At 41.8% G+C, this 20,025-nt stretch overlaps 1 protein-coding gene across 1 annotated transcript in view; it reads left to right on the plus strand.

Moving 5' to 3' along the window:
- EXT1 (exostosin glycosyltransferase 1) overlaps positions 1 to 20,025 on the plus strand; it is a 210,846-nt gene that overhangs the window by 157,721 nt on the left and 33,100 nt on the right. The window contains exons 2-3 of the mRNA XM_069957169.1: positions 15,310 to 15,403; positions 16,313 to 16,420. Of these exons, the coding sequence (XP_069813270.1) occupies positions 15,310 to 15,403; positions 16,313 to 16,420 (202 nt within the window). The remainder of the gene's footprint in view (positions 1 to 15,309; positions 15,404 to 16,312; positions 16,421 to 20,025) is intronic.

Here is a 20,025-nt window from a genome sequence, read left to right on the forward strand (position 1 = left end):
ATGGTTATAAAAGCATAATTTACACACGTTTTTTAATTTTATTCTGGGAGGAGCAAAAAAGTCACATGACTGTACAACAACAATGGGTAATGCTGCGTTTACACAAAGCGATAATTCTCCCAATCGATCGTTTAAACGATTTTAAAAGCAACGATTTGGTTTTTATAACGATCAGAGTATAGACAAATAAATCGTTCGAAAATTCGTAAGAAAAATCGTTGATGCGATCGTTTTTAAGATCGCTTAAGCCCATCTTTTACATAGGATGAATCTTTGAAAGACTGTTTACACGAAACGATCTGTGAATTTTTAGCGAACGATGAATGACGATTTAAGAACATGTTGAAAGATCAAAATGAACGATTTTTCGCTCATCGCTTGATCGTTCGCTGCGTTTACACAGAACGATTATCGCTTAAATGCGATCATTATTGCCAAAAATTTGAACGATAATCGTTCCGTGTAAACGCAGCATAAGGGTAATAAATATATAGTTGACCTATTTACTGGTGTGGGAAAACACTTTTTTTTATGTAGGTAGCAATTACGTTTCACTGCAGGAAAGATGTATTACAAATATATAAAGCTCCACCCCGAGGATTCTACATTAAAACTTAAAAAAAAAATAAAAATTTAACTCCGCCCCTTGGAATGCCCCTAAAGAACCGTCACAAATTAACACACTTAATCCCAACCCCTGGACATACCCAAAGCGCTTAGTGCTTAAAGGGGTATTCCGTGAAAATTTTACTTTTCTCCTATCCACAGGTTAGGAGAAAAGTAGGAGATCGTGGGGGGTCCGACCCCTGAACCCCACCCAGCGATCTCCGTATCGGACTGTGCCGGCTCTGTTATGAATAGAGCCCAGGTCGGCACACAACCCATGGCTCTATTCATTCCTATGGAGAGACGGAAAAAGTGGAGTTTGCCGGATCACTGTAATTGGCTCTTTCCGTAGCTCCATAGGAATGAATAGAGCCACGGGTCACGTGCTGACCCGGGGCTCTATTCATAACTGACCCCCCACGATCTCCTACTTTTTCCCAGAATACCCCTTTAAAGCAGGAATGGGAAACCTTAGGCCCTGCAGCTGTTGCAAAGCTACAATTCTCATCATGCCTGGACAGCCGAAGCTTCGCTTCGGCTGTCCAGGCAGGATGGGAATTGTAGCTTTGCAGCAGCTGGAAGGCCGTAGGTTCCCCATATCTGGCTTAAAGGTAGAAGGTGCATAAACACCATTTTGTCATATTGATCATGGGATTCTCCTGTGTTGGCTGCTATAGAAATGTCAGACATTAAAATTTGATGGATGACCTTAACATATATGTGAGCGGCCATTGTCTTAGATGCGCTTGTTTATTGACCCCAGAGAAGAAGGTAAAATGGGAGACCTTAGTATTATCTAATACATCACATGGACGGCGGTTGTGTGTTTTGAATTTTTTGTTTTATTTTTTAAATTTAATTCTCACCATTTGATCACCATTTTTTATTTTATTATTTTTTTTTTTTAAATATCTTTATGAATCAGCGCTGTTATTTGTGCGGTTATAGTACGGCCAAGAGCAGCTCTTGAGAACCTGCATTTATTTAGGATATTTTACCAGGAAAGTTACTTTGAGATGCACATCTCATTTTAATGATATCCTGGGGTGTAATACGGTATGGCATATACCACTGTAACCGTAATCAACGGCTACAAACTCAAGGAAATTTAGATCTCGTGTGACACACAGATTTACAGGCCTTGGCTGGGGAGCGCAGGAATCCTACATCATTCTGATCGCCTCGGCTTCCCGGAGCGGGAACTCTCATAGCCAACACTTTACGATAGCAACTACCTATTGCTACCAACAACATAGAACATCACTATGCTTGGCACCACATATGGTGCTAATAAAAAGGAAGAAAAAAAAAAACCTAATGATTAAGCAATGAGTAATTGTGGGTGATTTGGGGTCTAGTGATGATGCTGCGGTGACAATTGTGGCCAGATACGTGGTGTGTTATAGGAATTTCCTTACAGTAGATGGAAGTAGGATATTGTCGGCAAGAGCAAAGTGCTGCTGCTCTGGGGTGATGTTGGTGTGAGCAATCAGTCAGATGCAAATTAAAATGTATATTGGCACCTTTGTAAAGCCTATATAATGTATTGTGTCACTTCTATTCTTTTGTTGTCTTGTGCATATCCTTAGGGCAGTGTGTAATAGAATTGGTGATTAGCCGATGAATGAGCTGATTGAGCCATTCGGACCTAAAAAAAACGGCAGCCATCAGTCCCCTGTGTATATAGGATTGTGTGTCTGACAGCTGATTGCAAGAAAGGGCTGGAAAACAGTCCAGCGATCGCTCTGCATAAACAATCCAGGGGTCACTCTACCCAGACAATCCAGCCATTGCTGTGCCCAAACAATCCAGCCATTGCTGTGCCCAAACCGTCCAGCCATTGCTGTGCCCAAACCGTCCAGCCATTGCTGTGCCCAAACCGTCCAGCCATTGCTGTGCCCAAACCGTCCAGCCATTGCTGTGCCCAAACCGTCCAGCCATTGCTGTGCCCAAACCGTCCAGCCATTGCTGTGCCCAAACCGTCCAGCCATTGCTGTGCCCAAACCGTCCAGCCATTGCTGTGCCCAAACCGTCCAGCCATTGCTGTGCCCAAACCGTCCAGCCATTGCTGTGCCCAAACCGTCCAGCCATTGCTGTGCCCAAACCGTCCAGCCATTGCTGTGCCCAAACCGTCCAGCCATTGCTGTGCCCAAACCGTCCAGCCATTGCTGTGCCCAAACCGTCCAGCCATTGCTGTGCCCAAACACAGCACCAGAAACAGTCCAACAGTCACCCTGCTCGCTTACAATCCACCGATTTTTGCTCTGCACACAGAAAGTCAACCGATTGCACTAAGCGCACAATCCGCTTGTTTTTAGATGGTCTTGGGCTGTTTAATAAGCCCTTACTCACATTAGCATTTTTGGCCTTTATCGTCCTGAGCGGAGACACCTTTTCTGCTTTTCTTTTTTCTTTTTTTTGCATATGGGCAGCACTGTGTAGGTGCACCGCCATGTGGGGACTACTACATTTCCCATTAAAATTATACATGATATAGCTGTATTTTTTTTTTTTTAATAAACTGTCGTTCACTTTCTTTTTCCATGATTAGATTATTTTACTCCCCGGTTGGGTTAACCAGTCACGTGTTGTTATTTTTACCACTCTTGGCGTTTCAGGATTTCTTTCTCCTATTCAATCTGTTCACTTACTGAAGCAAATGATTTCTCCATTAGTGATTGAAGGCTGTCCATCGGCGTTATTGATTTGTGTAGGAAGGCCGGGGGATGTTAATGGGACCCCTTCCTGGCTGCGCCGATTGCGGACGGCTTTAGAAGATATTCCATCAGTGCGGATAGTAATATCAATACATGTTCTAAATATAACCGCCGTATATAGGCAACCGTTTCTTATTTATAGCCTTAAAGGAGCTGTAAACTGTTTTATAGACCAAGCTGTTTAGTTGTGAAGTAGTTGTCGCTCTTCTATCCCCCTTTTAAATCTATAGCTGACAAAAGCCTGCTGGCACATGTAGTCCGTCGGCAGCTGCAGAGTTAAGGGTTGACTACGTCTGCGTGAAGGAAACCTGACTCTGAAATTCTGAGAAGGTCTGAACCATCTGTACTGTGGGAGAGGGAGATGAGAGGAACATCTGTTTGGAAATATAGCCGGAATATTTTGGCTCTCCGGAGTTAGTGCCTCAGCGGGAATTCTCGCCATGCAAACCTGAGGTGAATGAGGATTGTTTGCCGAATTGTGCAAGGAATTCCAGTGCACGGGCCCGGAACGAATGGCTCACTGACAAGAAGAATGCTGTTCTTACAATCCCCATGTGTCTATAAACACAGAGGGTGAAATTCCTTTAATCCGGCATTTGATAGTCTGTAAAATCTCATAATCTAGCTTTCCGTAATATTATTTTAGTGCATCCAAAACTCGGAGGAGGCAGCCAATTAGGAAACGTTCACACAATTGATTTTTTTTTTTGTGCGGATTGCAAATTTTTGTGCGAATTTTTCAAATTTCACAATTTGAAGTGTAGAAGTTAATTGAGGCATTTATACCCATAAATCTCTTTGGATTACCAGAACATGAATTAGCCCCATTGCTTATTCAAGAAAAACCGGAGAGATGTTGATAAATCACAAAGAATTTCCCTTCATAATTATTCTTGATATACGTGAACTCCCTTACTTCGATTTCTGGGCCCTGTCCTATATGTATAACATCTCTGAATTAGTAGACAGTGTTCCTCCATATAGAAATGTCTCTCTGGAGGAATGAATAGGTTCAGTGTAATACCTTATTTCCCCTGTGGGGGCACTGCAGGGCAATCAAACCCTTGCTGCTAGGTTCCTCAAAGATCGAGGCCGATCACCTGTGATCACTTAATCATTAGAGATGCCTCCCATTAGGTGCCAATCGGAATCATGTGATCAGTGGTGAAGCGTAGATGATGCGAGTTGTGGTCTAAATCTGTGTACTGTTTTAAATATAAGGCCGCCACAGTACATTATTGTATTTCGCTTGTGCGCTTGGTGCTCTGCAGAAAACAGACTGTTCGTAATTTTTTTTTTTTTCTAATCCTTGTCCCAGGAGAGTGATTCTTGGAGAAAGACACAGCAGATAATAGAGGACTCTGGGAATACCCATGTACCACACAGGCTATTTTTGTGTGATGAGCTGTCACAGTGTTTTACCTTCCTTGCCAGTGTATGTACCCCGCTGCTAGGCTGAGCCTGTCAGTCATTGTGCCCTGAAGGCCTATTTCACGCCCTCTTTTCCAGCCAACATGAAATTGCATTAGAAAACTCTGTGAATTCCAACTCCCAGTACAGAAATAATGCATCAGTCAAACAGCGCAAGGTTTTAACCTCCATATTCAGGATGCCGAATTTGTTTTTTTCCATAGCTCAGAAGTGGCGTCTACATAGAGCGATGGCAATGAAAAGCTACAGCAAACGTTCCCCTTAATATCCTTTCAGAGTGCATTAACCCAAGGTAACTTTCTGAAGCACTGGTCCATCAACGTCCTGGCTTTGTCAAAGTAGTTACATAGGATAACCACGGGTATCGGGAACCACCAAAGCAGCGGTGTTCCTCAATATATCCATTATCTAAACCTTTTTCTTTAAGGGGCCACTACCATCTGTTTAGTATTGGATACATCGATCTTTATATAGATATAGGCCGATCAAGTACTGAATTTGTCAAATAGCTCTGTTTATAGACTATCTCCACCTTGTTGACCATTATTTATCCATTATCCATTATTTATTAATCCAAACTTCCAAACTGTTTTGATCAAAAATTCATTGTGTCTACATCATCTATGCAGTTGTGTCTCCATGGTAACAGACTACAAACAAATCTTATGTAGTCTGATTCTGGACTCTTCTGCTTCCTGCTAACTTATCAAATGTATATAAGAAAGTAGTAGGTGACAGGTGAAAGAATAAAATAGCAGGAAGCAGAAGACTGCAGGATCAGACTACAAAGTGATTGTAGTCTGTTACTGTGGAGACACAGATGTAGCTCGAGTGTCATACAGCTGTCCTTTTAAAGGCTATCCTAACCTGCTCAACCAGTTTTGTTTTATTGCTTCCATGCACTTAAACTGAAGAAAATTTGCAAACAGTCCACATTTAAAATCAATTTTTTTGTGTAGTCCCTGTGCTGGCCTGTGTGTTTCCATGGTGACAGAATTGAAACACACCATATAGGTGGATCTTAAAGGGGTAGTGCGGCGCTAAGAAATTATTCACAGAATAACACACATTACAAACTTTGTAATGTATGTTATGTCTGTGAATCGCCCCCTTCCCTGTGTCCCCCCACCCCCGCACGTGTACCCGGAAGTGTGGTGCATTATACATTACCTGATCCGTGTCACGCCCGTCCGCCATCTTGTGCCACGACGTCATCTTCGGACGGACGGCCGAAGCTCTCCGATTGTCCCCAGTGCCGGCCGCCCTCTGCCGCATCATCAGATGCTCAGGCGCGATTGGCTAAGCATAACTGTGCTCAGCCAATAGCAGCTGAGTGGCTGATGATGCGGCCACGTCATCAGCCGCGATTGGCTGAGCAGAGTAATGCTCAGCCAATCGCGGCTGAGCATCTGATGACGTGGCAGATGGCGGCTGGTACTCGGGACGATCGGAGAGCTTCGGCCGGCCGGCCGAAGATGACGTTGTGGCACAGAAGATGGGGGACGGGGGTCGGCATGTGACAGGTGAGTATAATGCACCACACTTCCGGGTACACGTGCGGGGGTGGGGGGACACAGGGCAGGGGGTGATTTACAGACATAACATACATTACAAAGTTGTATAACTTTGTAATGTGTGTTATTCTGTGAATAATTTCTTAGCGCCGCACTACCCCTTTAAGCCCCTATTACACAGGGCAACCGCAGCAGATCGCTGCCATAGTGATAGTTGTCTTTCAACACAATGAAAAATCAACAATCAGCGAACATCTTGCATGTCGACTGATCGTTTTCTTCTATTACACAAAGCAATTATCGGGCGTAACGGTCAATATCGTCCGAATACAGCCGATAATAGCGTTTTGTAATTAGGACCTTTAGTCTTTTAACTGTCAGCTGCAACTTTCTGATGTACATGTAATTGGTTATTAAGAAATAAGGGCAGGTTGCTGTATGATCAGACATCACAGGGATTGTTTGTCGTCTGTAACCATAAACACGCATAGCTCTGCATAGAAAAACAACTTTGTCAACAACCTGCATTGATGAAATAAAGAATTTGGTTGAGGTGGAGAATTGGTTAATTTGTCACCAACATATAGGTATGTTTTTATTGCAGGTTTGCTAGATATAGGGGACAGATGATTGCAGGATCTGACTACATAGGCTTGGTTTGTAGTCTGTTACCATGGACACCTATGGTGCTGAATACCAAAAACTAATTCCTAATCTAGACTTTCTGCAAGTTTATAATGATGTAACAAAGAGCTTTAGACATTGTTTAATTTATAGCCTGTACCTGAATATATCAGATATTATATAGGATTACCATATGACCAAGTCAATAAAATCCCATCCCAATCCCCCGTACCTAAACGTCCTCGCAGGTTTAGCCGCACAAGGCTAGAAAACTTGAGGCTGAAATCTTCTATAATGTTCAGCATATTCCTCACGTATGTAATCATATCCTGTATTGCAGCTGATGTTGAGTTCCTGACAACGTTAAACCTCATTACAATACGTTCAGCGGGATCAATTATCAATGCTTTTAGAGCGCGCAATCAACGCGTATCGGAAATGGCTCTGCGGTCAGGGAAACCCCACCGGGTAGAAGAGCTGTGCAGGCAAAAAATAGCATGATCCTAGCCATAGCCTAGCATGAAGTGGCAGTGCGATTGATATGAATGGTGAGAAGTGAATGATTCCTCCTATAATCGTGCTCAAGGGGGTACGCTGGTGGAAACTGTGCCTGCTCTTAATGAGACGCCTCTCTACCTTCAGCATACTAAGTTTGCGTGTTCTTGTCAGACATCTAGTGGCGGTTTGTGGAACTGCAAGATGCTTTGATTTTTTTTTTTTTTTGAGTGTGCACATTTTTTACACTTGCTATATATTAATTTTGCTAATTATTTCTTATATCCCTTTAAATTTTAGAAACATTTTGACATCCTATGTTTAAGACAAAGCAGATATGATAAGTCTTGATGTATGTCTATTGAGTAGTTTATTATAAGAAGGGTCAGCCCTGGCCCCTGTGGCTCTGCATATTATAAGGCCGGTGTATTAATGGCCGCCTACAATAATATATATCCTACCCCAGGCGTTTGCCTTGACAGAAAACGGAATGCTTGTGTTTCTGCTCTGTCTGTCAAGCAATGGGATTTGTCAGGGAAATCTGGTTTAAGGATGACAAATCTGACCCCTTTGCCTAATAAATGATTGAAATCTCTGCCGTTCTGCCTGGGTAAAGCTTGATAAATAATGGAGGGGTTCGCAAGGAGACTTAGTGCAAGTAAGTGGATGGTACAAAGCTGCGTCTATATTTAATAAGAGGAATCTAAGTGTTTTGGCGATTATCTGTCGGTATCCTGCGAGCAGAGCATCTGCCGCAATAAACAAGCTCGCCTTTTGCCGGCACCCTATAGATCAGCACTGATCTTTCCCATCGTGTTCTGCGGTGAGAGATCACATCAGTGTTATGTAACAAACCCTGGAGGGGCCAGAAGTCTGATTGGGTGGCAGCTAAAGTTTACCGTAGCTTCAAGATAGCAGCTGACAGCTCCCTCTTCTGGTGCCTGTATATAAGAGCGGTCTCAGCAGACACCTGGTGGAGGTAGCATATTTGATATTTTGTTGTTTGTCTGATTTATGGTGCCATTATGTGGGCCTCATCATGTATATTTGTTCACTGTGTGATACTATTTCATGGTTCCAGCAGAAGGTCGTGCCCAGGACACCAACTCAGCGCCGTGATCATGTTTGCACATTCATGTTTTTAGTTGTCTACTGTGCGCGTCCTTTCTCCTTTTATGACTTCAGCTATTCATGTAACTTTTATTAATATCTCAAGGTTATATGGATTACACGTTTCAAAGGAGGATTTCCTTCTTTCTCAGGTCCACATTTATTATATGTGTAAATAAAAGAGCCCGGCACTCACCAAGAAGGTTTGCTTATGCATGTTGCATCGGAATAAATAAGTTTATGGCTGGTACGCATTTTGTCCAGACATGGCCTTCATCAGCTTGCTTGCCGAAACGCGTACTTGTTGTAAACATATGCATGTTGCATCTGAATAAATAGGCAAACCTATTTGGTGAGTGCCGGCCTCTTCTATATACCTATTGCTGGACCCATCCACCATGTGAACCACCAACTCCCAGAGTGTCATTCTTCCACTACACATATTTATTAAATGGACCTGAAGAAGAAATAAACACATCAAAATGTGTTGTACACTTAACCTTGTGATCTAAAAATAGGTAAACTTTTTATTAAGATTGGTAGGTTAAACAAGACGGCGTGTTTTAAAGGAGTCTTATCTCCTCCTTCAGACTTGAACCTGAGGATAAGGGCACCAATCTTTTCGCAGCCGTTCCGGTATTCAGCTAGACCAGAACCTTGGCCAGGGTTCCCTACCCTTAAGCTAGACTCTTACTGAGGATCCTGCTGAGGATCTTTTTGGTCAATACAGGGAGCGGCGAACAATAATATATATGAGGGTCTGTTAATGGTGTTTTGCCGGAGCATATGAGTACTAGGTGAGTGTACATCTGTAACTCTGGGGATGGCGGCACATATAGTGCCATTCTCTCTCCCATTTTCCCGCTTCAGCTTTTTGCTGACTTTCCTGTATTATGAATTTTCTATAGAAGGGCAATGAACGGGGAAGACGCCACATGTTCAACACTCCGACAATGATCTGGTAGACCTCACCATGTGTTGGACACCCACTTGGCAACGTTATTGTTCTCCAGTCTTCCAGTCCATACAGATATATGTCTAGGCTATCTGTATCCTGACCCCTCGGTTATACCACTCCTACTTTACCAAGACGTCTTCCAGAATCCGGACCTTAATGTCGATTATATTCCGTCTTTCCGAAGTCTTTTTAAATGGCCCTGTGATGTATTTTTAGAGATATTTCTAATCCTTCTTAATATTCTAAGCCTGAATACATTTCATCACATTGCAAAGTGATTTTTTTTTTCTCTCCCTAAGTTTTCAGAACTTCAATTTGCATTTTAAGCATGGAGAAAGTACAATTATTGAAGAACCAGCTCTTTTTTATTTTTTTTTATTTTTACACTCACGTAGAAGACACGAGTCCTTTAGTCGATGACCTCTCTCTCAATATAGACATCGCGTTTCAGCTTGAAACCGCCGGTTTTCTTGAAGCAGGAAGGGATGGGGATCTGCCTCTCGCTTCCCTTAAGCAACCTTTAATTCTTTCGGCTTATTTCAAGGTCGGCAAATACCATTATAGAGAAGCATTAAAATTTCCGCAGAAAGGAGGCAGTATGTTTGATTTATGGAATAATTATCTAGCTTTAGCTCCGTCTTTGCCAGAAAATTACATCCATTTTTTTATGGGACCGTGAGGTATTATCTCCAGGAAAATGATAATTAAACACCTGTGAAATCAATTAGCCCCTCGAGCGGGGAGAAAAATTGTATTTCCAATGATATTTTGTCACTTGCAAAACTTTTTTGTGTGTGTTTTTGTGGTGTTAGAATAACACTGTAAGAGGAATGGCTTCCTGAGCATCTGTGATAAAGTTGACCGCGGTGACTGATAGTTACGGGGCCGCTAGAGGAGTCATTTTACTTTTGCGGCATGGATTATTAAACATCTGTTTCATTAAAATGCATGCTAATGCTTCATATCAATAAGGTTCCCCATGACTGGCATTTTATGATTATATTTTTTTTAAATCAAAATGGCTGCCTATACTGTACACGGAGGAACAGAATATTAGCATCAGTGTCTTGCTTGTTGTACTTGTGGCCTTAAACACGTTGTCTGGACATAAATCCTTAGAGAGAGGGTTGTCTTGGCTTTGGTCCTGAGGAAGAGTTGTCTGGGCTAGGTTCAACTAGAGAGTTGTCTTGGCATTGGTCCTTAAAATAAGGTCCCTTGGTATAGGTCTGCATAGAAGGTTGGCAGAGCATTGGCCCTCAAGGACTGTTGTCTGGGTGTTGCTTCATAAGGAAGGTTGTTAGGACGTTGGTCCTTATAGAAGCTTGCCTAAACTGCTGCTTCTTGAGGATTTCCTTGGCCGCCGCTCATAGAGGAGGATTGCCTCAGCCCCTGCTCCTCACTGAGGGTTGCTTTGGTTAGTTTCCCATCTCTTAAGTGTGGTGACTAAGAATGACGCTAGTAATATACGATGGGTAACGTCAAAAACAGAGTCTCAAACAGCCACTTAATCCTTCTATTGATTGACAAGGTTGACACATTAATGCAGAAATTACAGCAGAACCATTTTCAGCTGGATGCTCTAAGGGGGAGACCAGACAGGCAATGTTCATCTGCCAGGAGAAGAGCTTAAGCTACACGCACCATGTGCATATCCAGAAAGCCAGGGGTGAATCATTTCATGCAAATTGTTGACCCAGTATTTTGAGGATTAGATAATGGAGGATTGCCTTGACCACTGCTCCTCGAAGAGGTTTGCGTTGGCTGCTGCTCATTGAAGATAATTTCCTTGGCCGCCACCTTTTGAGGAGGATTGCCTTGGTCACCACTTCTTGAGGAGTATAGGCACGGCTAGCGCTCTTCGAGTTGCATAGGTTTGGCTTAAGTAGTCAAGTTGGGTTATCTGATGCATAGACTTTTTAAAAAGAATTCTTTGAGTCTCCTTGTGTTTAAAAAACCTTATTTGAACTAAGTACTATACGTAAGTTTGTCCCATAGTCTATAGACTATCCAGCAGTCTGCATGCATAAGAAGTCATGTGTAACTGGGTGTAAATCCCTGTCGAAGCAGTATTTGTCGCTAGAGGACATCTCAAGGCCTTGTATTTGCGACGTGCCCAGATCGGACATATACAGTAAGTCTAGAGAAGAGTCCCACTATGAGATCATTTAGGAGTGTTCTCGATCACAATTTTGGAGAGAAACTAGTCTTTGTTTTTCATTTACTTCAGCATTAAATAATATGGAAATGTTCTCCAACTCGGGCCAGCTCTGTGATCTGCTATACGCAACAAGTGCGGTTACAGCATTTATACGCCTTCAATTCTTACATCAGGATTTGTCAAAAAAAAAAAAAAAAAAACCTTGGCAGACCCCATGGCCTTGCACCTGGATGCATTTAGTCATTTCGGATGAAACATATTGAGAATATGATCTAGCTCCATGCACCATCCAGATGTGATTCCTTCTAGGAGCATCTTACATTTCGCACCCTGTGGGGTCTCAGCAGACGCGCCGGTGGCTGTTGTCCCCGTTCCAATCAGTGCTTGTGGTTCTCACGTCCCCGGTCTGCTCTGATTGCTATTCATTAAGGATAACAAGGTCGTATATCACATCTATTTTAACACACAACTATTCTTCTGCCCTTACAAACCAGGGTGACTAAAAAAACAACAATGAAGAAATTACTTATTGAAAAAAAAAATTGCAGATAAAATTGTGCATTTTTTGGACACCCGCTAAGCAAATTCTCCAGTCTTCCAGTTAATACAGATATGTGTAGGCGATCTGTGTCCTGACTTTGGTTATACCACTCCTACATTACTGGGATATCTGCATATAGAATTGGTGGGGCACCCAATGGTTGTAATGTTACTGTCTATTTTAGAGAAGATACCACAACATAAGATTGGAGTAGCACCCTACACTGGAGTGGTGATGTCATAAAGACAACCCCCAGAAGTATTTGTTCTTCTCCATTGGATGACCCTCCTCAGAAATGGCCGTGTTTCTGGAAGAAAGCAGTTGTGTTTTTCTTGTATCGTACATACCCTGTAGTTAGGTATCTTTAGCCGAAGAGCGTAGGCTGAGCATTAGAGGTTACGTTCATTCTCCGGTAGATCTTGCCTTGTTTCTTGATGTACATTATCTGTTCTGTATCAGACTCTTGATTTCGTTATTAAACTTTGATAAGGAAAAGCAGTGACTGATGACTGTGCCGGAGAAAATAAAGGAGATGGATTGTGGATTAAGTCTAGCATACTGCAAGCCATGACTCCCACGGTGCGTTGGTTAGTTTCCCATCTCTTAAGTGCGGTGACTAAGGAGAATGGCGCTAGTAGCATGCGGCGGCTGATTAGACGCTGCAGGGTCTCTGAAGACAGCCTCTGTTACCGAGGATAACGTCAAAAACAGAGTCTCGAGCAGCCACTTAATCCTTTCATTGATTGACAAGGTCGACATCTCAATGCAGAAATTACAGGAGAACCATTTTCAGCTGGATGTTCTTTGAGGGAGAGCAGACAGGCAATGTTCTTGCGCCAGGAGAAGGGCTAAAGCTACACGCACCATGTGCATATTCAGAAACAACGGTGGTGAATCATTTTATGCAAGTTGTTGACCCAGTATTTTGAGGATATTTTGTCGTCGGGCCCGCCATAGATATAAACCACTTCTACATTTAAACATGGCCTCTTCCGTTAATCTGATATAGCCGTTCTAAGCCCCCTAAGCGGTTTATTAGTATTTATGGTTTTCGCTCTTTGGTATTGTTAGGTATGAGGGAGCGTTCATGCTTTTTACGGTAACAGCTGAAATAAAGATGAGGCTGGAGGATTTTCCGGACAGGCTTGGGTTATCGCCTATTGATTTCAGAAATTCTGAAATTAAATGCAAAAAAATGTTTTAGATTAGAAGACCTTTAGAATTTAGCTGAGTGGCTGTGTCAATACACTACTTAGAACTTTTAAACTGTTTAGGAGCTCTCGACATCATCATTAATCATGATGCTGGGAGCTCCTAAGTTCAGTCCCCAGATGGTGGTGTTAAAGGGGTTATCCAGCGCTACAAAAACAAGGCCACTTTTTCCCCTCTTGTCTCCAGTTCATGTGTGATTTGCAATTAAGCTCCATTTACTTCAATGGAACTGAGTTTGAAACCTGCACCCAATCTGGAGACAAGAGAGGGGAAAAAGTTGCCATCTTTTTGTAGCGCTGAATAACCCCTTTAAGTTGGATATCCTTTGGCTGGCCAGGGTCAATGGGCTGTGCTACATTGCTCAATGATTTGAACCAACTTCAGCCTGTACGATAACATGGTGACCGTTTTTTCGTACACCGAAGAGCTACTTACTCTTCTAGACTTTAACCCAAAATTATTCCGTTAAGGAACACGCGCTTTTAGGTATCTGAACTGTTTTAGATTCCGAACTGTCTCTCTCTTCCAGCTGAAACTTAGCTCCAAACTTAGAATTTTAATTTTGAGATGATTACAGATACTGCCTACGTGGCACATAGTTTCTGTGAACCGTATGTGTCGGCATTATTGGTTTCTGACAATTAGAGCTCCTCACCATTGTTAATTGTACCTTTCAGCCGTCACACATCTCATTATCTTTCTGCCGATTTGTAGACGAGCATGGCTTTGGCAGTAAATTGAAGAGTCAGATACTTATTAGCATGGGAGATGTAGTCATACATTTCCACGACAAGTCCAATAAGATCGGACATCTGCTAGGAGTTTGGACTATTTTTTTTTTTTTTAACCTTTTGTGTGTGTTTTTGTTTTATAGTCGTGTAGTATTTTTTTAATTTATTTATTTTTCCCCTGCTGCAAATTAACTCTGCATGCTTGTTTAAGCAAATGATCCTTTTGCAAATTGTGTCTCTTCCCAGTCAAGGGCTGAAGATTTGTCTGACACCTATGTATGTAAAAATAGGCCGCGTCTGCTCTAAAAATGATTCTGGCTAACGAAACAAAAATGTAATGCCTGCGGGCTGCGATTAAATTAGCCTATTAGAATTCTAAAATTTTTACCGTTGTCTTTTTATTGTCAGCGAGCACCTGTCTTTAGTTTTTGAGGGATGGTTTTAGGAGAGGAACGCGGCAGGTTGGCTTCCTCACCGGCGGGATGACAGCAGAAGTGGCTCGAAAAAGATTTCAGAAATTTTTATTTTTCTGAATTTCTTACTGAATTGGAATAATTTTGGATGGTTGTGCTCATATGATGTAATATTAGTACTCTCTTCTGTCCCCATAGTCTTGGGATAGAAAGCTAAGCTTCGGTTTTAGCTGTCCAAGCATAATGGGAATTGTAATTTTGCAACAGCTGGATCGTGTAGGTCTCCAATCCCTGCTCCATAGGGAAGCCATGGACACACAAACAGTGTAACGTAACATTTACTTACCATCACTTACAGTTATATATTCTTGGAAATTGGAAAACCTAAAAATTTTGGCTTGAGCCCTTGCAAATCGCATGTCTAACACTTTGGGCAAGGTGGTCCACTATACAAGACCAGAGCTGTAATTTTTTTTTTTTTTTTTTAATCGTTTCACTTCTAAAATATTATGACATGTTCTATAGTACTGGGTTCAAACTCGGGCCCTCTAGCTGTTACAAAAACTACAATTCTCATCATGCCTGGACAGCCAAAGCTAAAGCTTTGGCTGTCCAGACATGATGGGAATTGTAGTTTTGCAACAGCTGGACGCCCTGGGTTTGAGACCTTTGGTCTATAGGTAACAAAATACAGTGGAAATTGTGTGTATTTTTGGACAATATTAAACTTCATATTTTTTAAAAAATATTTTCAACTCCTATATTAAAACTTTTTTTCCCATTTTTCTCTCTCCATTAGGTATGATTATCGTGAAATGCTGCACAATGCCACTTTCTGTCTCGTCCCCCGTGGCCGCAGGCTTGGATCCTTTAGGTTTCTGGAGGCTCTCCAGGTAAGTTATTTCTAGACAGAAAAATATCACCTATAATTGCCAGTTAATCTTCTAGGTTTGGTCGTATCTAGACCACTCTACCTAGCAATTAACTGAGAGAGATTCGATGTTGGGAACCCTCCAGATTCTACTTAAAGGTTAGAACCTGTGGCTTTATTAAATGAGTCTAGTGTATGTAGTTAGAGTATGTAATATCCGTTTCATATATTTCATACATGACTCATTTTAGTACTTATTGCTATAATCTTCTCCATAATATGGTTGACCTACTTAGTAGAGGACTTATGATCTGTGCAAGTCATTGAGCAAATCAGTTACTGTATTCTTAAAGGGGACTATCAGCAGGTTAGACAATTCAATAGCGTTCTACTGTGCACAGGGCTCTGAGGATCCTTGGTGCCGTACCCATGCAGTTTGGAGTGTAATTCTGTGTCTAGTAAGGCCGTTTGGAGCACTGGGGGTGGGGCCACTGCCCCCAGAGTGCCGATCTACCCCCGGCTGGCCCACCCCTTGTTATAATTATCAGTGGAGCTAGCGAGCCGGTACTGCGGGGGTGGGGCGGTTGCTCCAAACTGCCATATGGGACACAAGATTACTCTGCAGATTGCACGGGAACGGCTATGAGGATAAAGATAGGAGACTTACCTTCTTCCTCAGCGCCCTTTGCCCAGTAGGGAGCTGCTGATGGTTCCCCTTTTAAAGCTGCTTATATAGTACATCTCTTCCTAGGAACCCTCAGGATTTCATTGAAATTGATGAGTAACATATAGGAAATAGAATATGCCAGTACAAAGATCACTTCGGAAGAGTTGTTGGGGGGGTTGAAAACCCCCCAAATTTTTTTAATTCTAAGCATAGTAATTCTTATATGTTGCACATTGTATAATGCTGTGTATAATTTACCCCCAGGCTGCGTGTGTTCCGGTGATGCTGAGTAATGGGTGGGAGTTACCATTCTCTGAAGTCATTGACTGGAACCAAGCTGCAGTTATCGGGGACGAGAGATTGTTATTACAGGTAAGAGCGAGAACTGTTGTCATGGTGGTCACCGGCCAATGGTGGACCCCTCCTGTAATATAGGAGATTCCAGACGCCATTCAACAACCCCCCCATATACCTAATGGGGGGCGCCTCCTTTTAACAAGAATTTACATGTAACTTATAAAGGTGTAAATACATCTTTCCTTCATGAGAAATGTGTAGTCTGTTATACTCCCGATATCATGTTTGTTCAGGCTGCTAAAAACTACCTGTTAATTTATTGCCAAAAACTTTTTTTTTTTTTAAATGGTCAATGTGAGCGCACAATGTGCGGAATCATAAAGCACACGTCCCGGCGGTGGTGACAGGTCATCTGTAAGCCGCGCACTCTCTGGTAGCGTTGAATCCCGTTTCATCGCCTCTACCTGAAGGCTGCAGAGTGTTGACCTTTCGTGCTAATCCCTACTGACTGCGGCTTCCTCTGGAACATGACGGACCTGGGAATAAGAACATATTGGAGCCAGTGCATTAACACCTTCCCTTTAATGAGAGCTGGAGATGTGTTAATTCCTTGGCTGCCTCTACATTTCACTTCTCCCGGCGGTGCTAGCAACAGCATTAATGGCTTTCTGGCTTTTATCGATAAAATTCCTCCATTGGTATTGTTGGGTAGAAAAAAAATAAGGAAAAAAAATCCTGATATTATACAAAGAAAAAAAAAAAAAAAAAAAAAAAAAAAAAAAAAAAAAATATATATATATATATATATATATATATATATATATATATATATATATATATATATATATATATATATATAAAATAATAAAATAAGGCCCTATCTGGTATCAACCGTTGTTGGTTTTTGTTCCCCCCCCCCCCCCTTTTTGCTAATTTGCAAAAATGCGATTTGTAAAAAAATTAAAAAATTTTTTAAAAAATTAGCTCCGTTTGTAGCCCATCCACAGACAATTATAAAGCCCGTTCCACTGCAGGATATAAGTTCCAGATAACCCAATTTTAAATCTTTATTGAGAAGCTATCCAATATTAATCGAGATCTATTATACAGGATGGACAGAAAATAATATTTATTTATAACATTTAAACTGGATCTGTGAAACTGGCTCAGTTGCCCCTAACAACCAATCAGATTCCACCTTTCATTTTCCAAAGAGTCTGTGAGGAATGAAAGGTGGAATCTGATTGGTTGCTAGGGGCAACTGAGCCAGTTTCACTTTACACCATGGTTGATAAATCTCACCCTTCATAACCCTATTACACATACTGTCCACCTACTTTTGGACCACCCTGTATATTAAGTCTTTTAGATACTTTTTACTTCTCACTTTGTTTCGCCAAGTGGGTAGTAAAGTCACAGATTAAACGTCTGCCATTCGGTAAGGTAAAATAGCTAACATAACATACCAACATACACCACGTTCATGGCCTTTTCTCTTTTTTTTTTTCTAGTGTAAATTTGAGATAGTATGAAAAAAATCTCCAGGATTAGAAAAACATGGCCTCTTTTTTTTTTTTTTTTTTTTTTTTTTTTTTCCCCCCCCCGCCCTCCTCCAGAAACAGCGCCACATCTGTCCACTGGTTGCGTGTGATATTGCAGCTCAGCCTTAAAGCGATGGTTGTTACTTGCCTTTAAATTATGTCGATCCACTAAAAACATTTATTCATTTTTGATGGTGTGTGAACATAGTCCTAAAGTGAAACTTTCAACCCCTTTACATTCGCTTCATTTCATTGGTTAACAATGTCGGCCAGGCGGGGGAAAGGGCTCAACTGTCATGAAGCCCCGCCCAGTTGACACTAAACACCAGTGAAATGAAGCAATTTTAGAGCAGAAAGAAGACACACACACGTTTTAGACAGGTATATATCAAATGTGCAGCATCTAAGCTTGTGGATGGTGCGGAAAACCGCACATAGAGTAAGGTGTGTGTGTGTGTGTGTGTGGGGGGGGGGGGGGTAACAGTATCACTTTAAGAGAATTCTTTATACTAGATGTCAGCACATTGATCTCCGCCCCATCCTGGGCCCAATATTCCTTTACACCTCAAGCCAAAAGGGGATTTTTGACTCTTCTGCATCCGCAGAGCATCACTTCTTCTTTGGCTTTCTAGGCTTGTCCACCATATTGGCCCTCATGGAGCTGGTTTTGTCTAGCGGTCACTGAGACGACCCTGGACCCCATTCCTCTATCAGGCCTCCATAGCAGACAGCCACAATGATACATGTATTATATCTTTTTGGGGCTGATGTTTTGCTTATATATAAGCTCAAGGTCAGTAGTTGCTCTTGAATAGAATTTAATGGTGTAATCAGTGAAACAGGAAGTAGCTAGCTTCTCTTCCTGCATAGTTTTCAATAGAGATTTCCCAGCTTTATTGACAATAGGTAATATGACATTGTTTATGTCTATCTTTTACAGGTATAATTATTTATTTATAATGATCGTCCGTCTGATATAAGTGAAGTGAACGCAGCTCCGGGTATCGGGCGCTCTCGTTTCTGCCCCTGTATTCCCACATAGAGCTGCTTCATTTCTCTCTAGCTGCTCCCATATTGAGCGACTACTGTTCCATAATTAACAATGTTTTTAAGGAGCTGGCAGGCGGCCACAATATTCGCCCTGGGAAATGATTTTTTTTCCTGTAGTTACACATTTTCATTTCCCATTTTAGGCAAGATGGGAAGTTTTGCAGCGTAATACCCGGCATCTGTACAAGTGCCTAATCCCTTCTCTCTACTTCAGTTTATTATTTTTTTTTTTATGCATAATGTTCTTATACGATTATTGTTTTGCCTAATTACTTTTTCGGGCAATTACCATTTCCTAATTATTTCTGTAGAATTTTTTTTTTTGTAATTATAAATATTTTTTTATTCCTAACACCGCCTTAGGACCCACCCACCACCGAAGTTTGGTTTGTTTTAGAGCCTCTCAGAAGTTATTCAGTGCGTAACCTTTATTTGTTGTCATGCCTAAACAGCGCCATTCCTGTCCACAGGTCGTGATTGGTATTGCAGCTTGGCACAACTTGTGGACAAATGTGACAATGTTTTTTTAGGAGGGATAAAAGGGCAGCCATGTTTTTCTAATCCTGAACAAACCCTTTAACATGCTATCTTGTGCTCCAGTCCAACATTTTAAATGGGCTTCTTTAATTCTCATTGCATTGTGGGAGATGTAGGTTACTACAGTTCTTGTTGTTTAGATCGCACTGACGAGGAGACACCTAGCAGAGCATGCAATGAAAATCTTTAGTTGAAAGACAGAATTCTAAATACAGCTCCGGATGTACAGTAACAAAAAACAGTATAGGTACCACCATTTGGCTTCTACCACTAATGAACACCCTGGCCCCTCACCAGATGTCTCTTCCACTCTAGGGCCAATCTCTTACAGGTTATTTGGCTGTAAGCCCCTCCTTTAGCCCCGCCCATGCGCTACTGGGTCACACCTTAAAGGAAATAAGCATACCATGAAGAAAATACTACTCCTAGGTATGTCCTTGAATTTTGCTCTATAGCATTATCGGTAGCGCCTGAAATGCTGGTAACCCTTATAAAACACATATTCAGATTTTTCAGCCATAAGCCCCACCTTTAGCCTCGCCCATGAGTAAC

Source organism: Dendropsophus ebraccatus, chromosome 2 (genome assembly GCF_027789765.1).
Source record: "Dendropsophus ebraccatus isolate aDenEbr1 chromosome 2, aDenEbr1.pat, whole genome shotgun sequence".
In the NCBI taxonomy this organism is placed as follows: domain Eukaryota; kingdom Metazoa; phylum Chordata; class Amphibia; order Anura; family Hylidae; genus Dendropsophus; species Dendropsophus ebraccatus.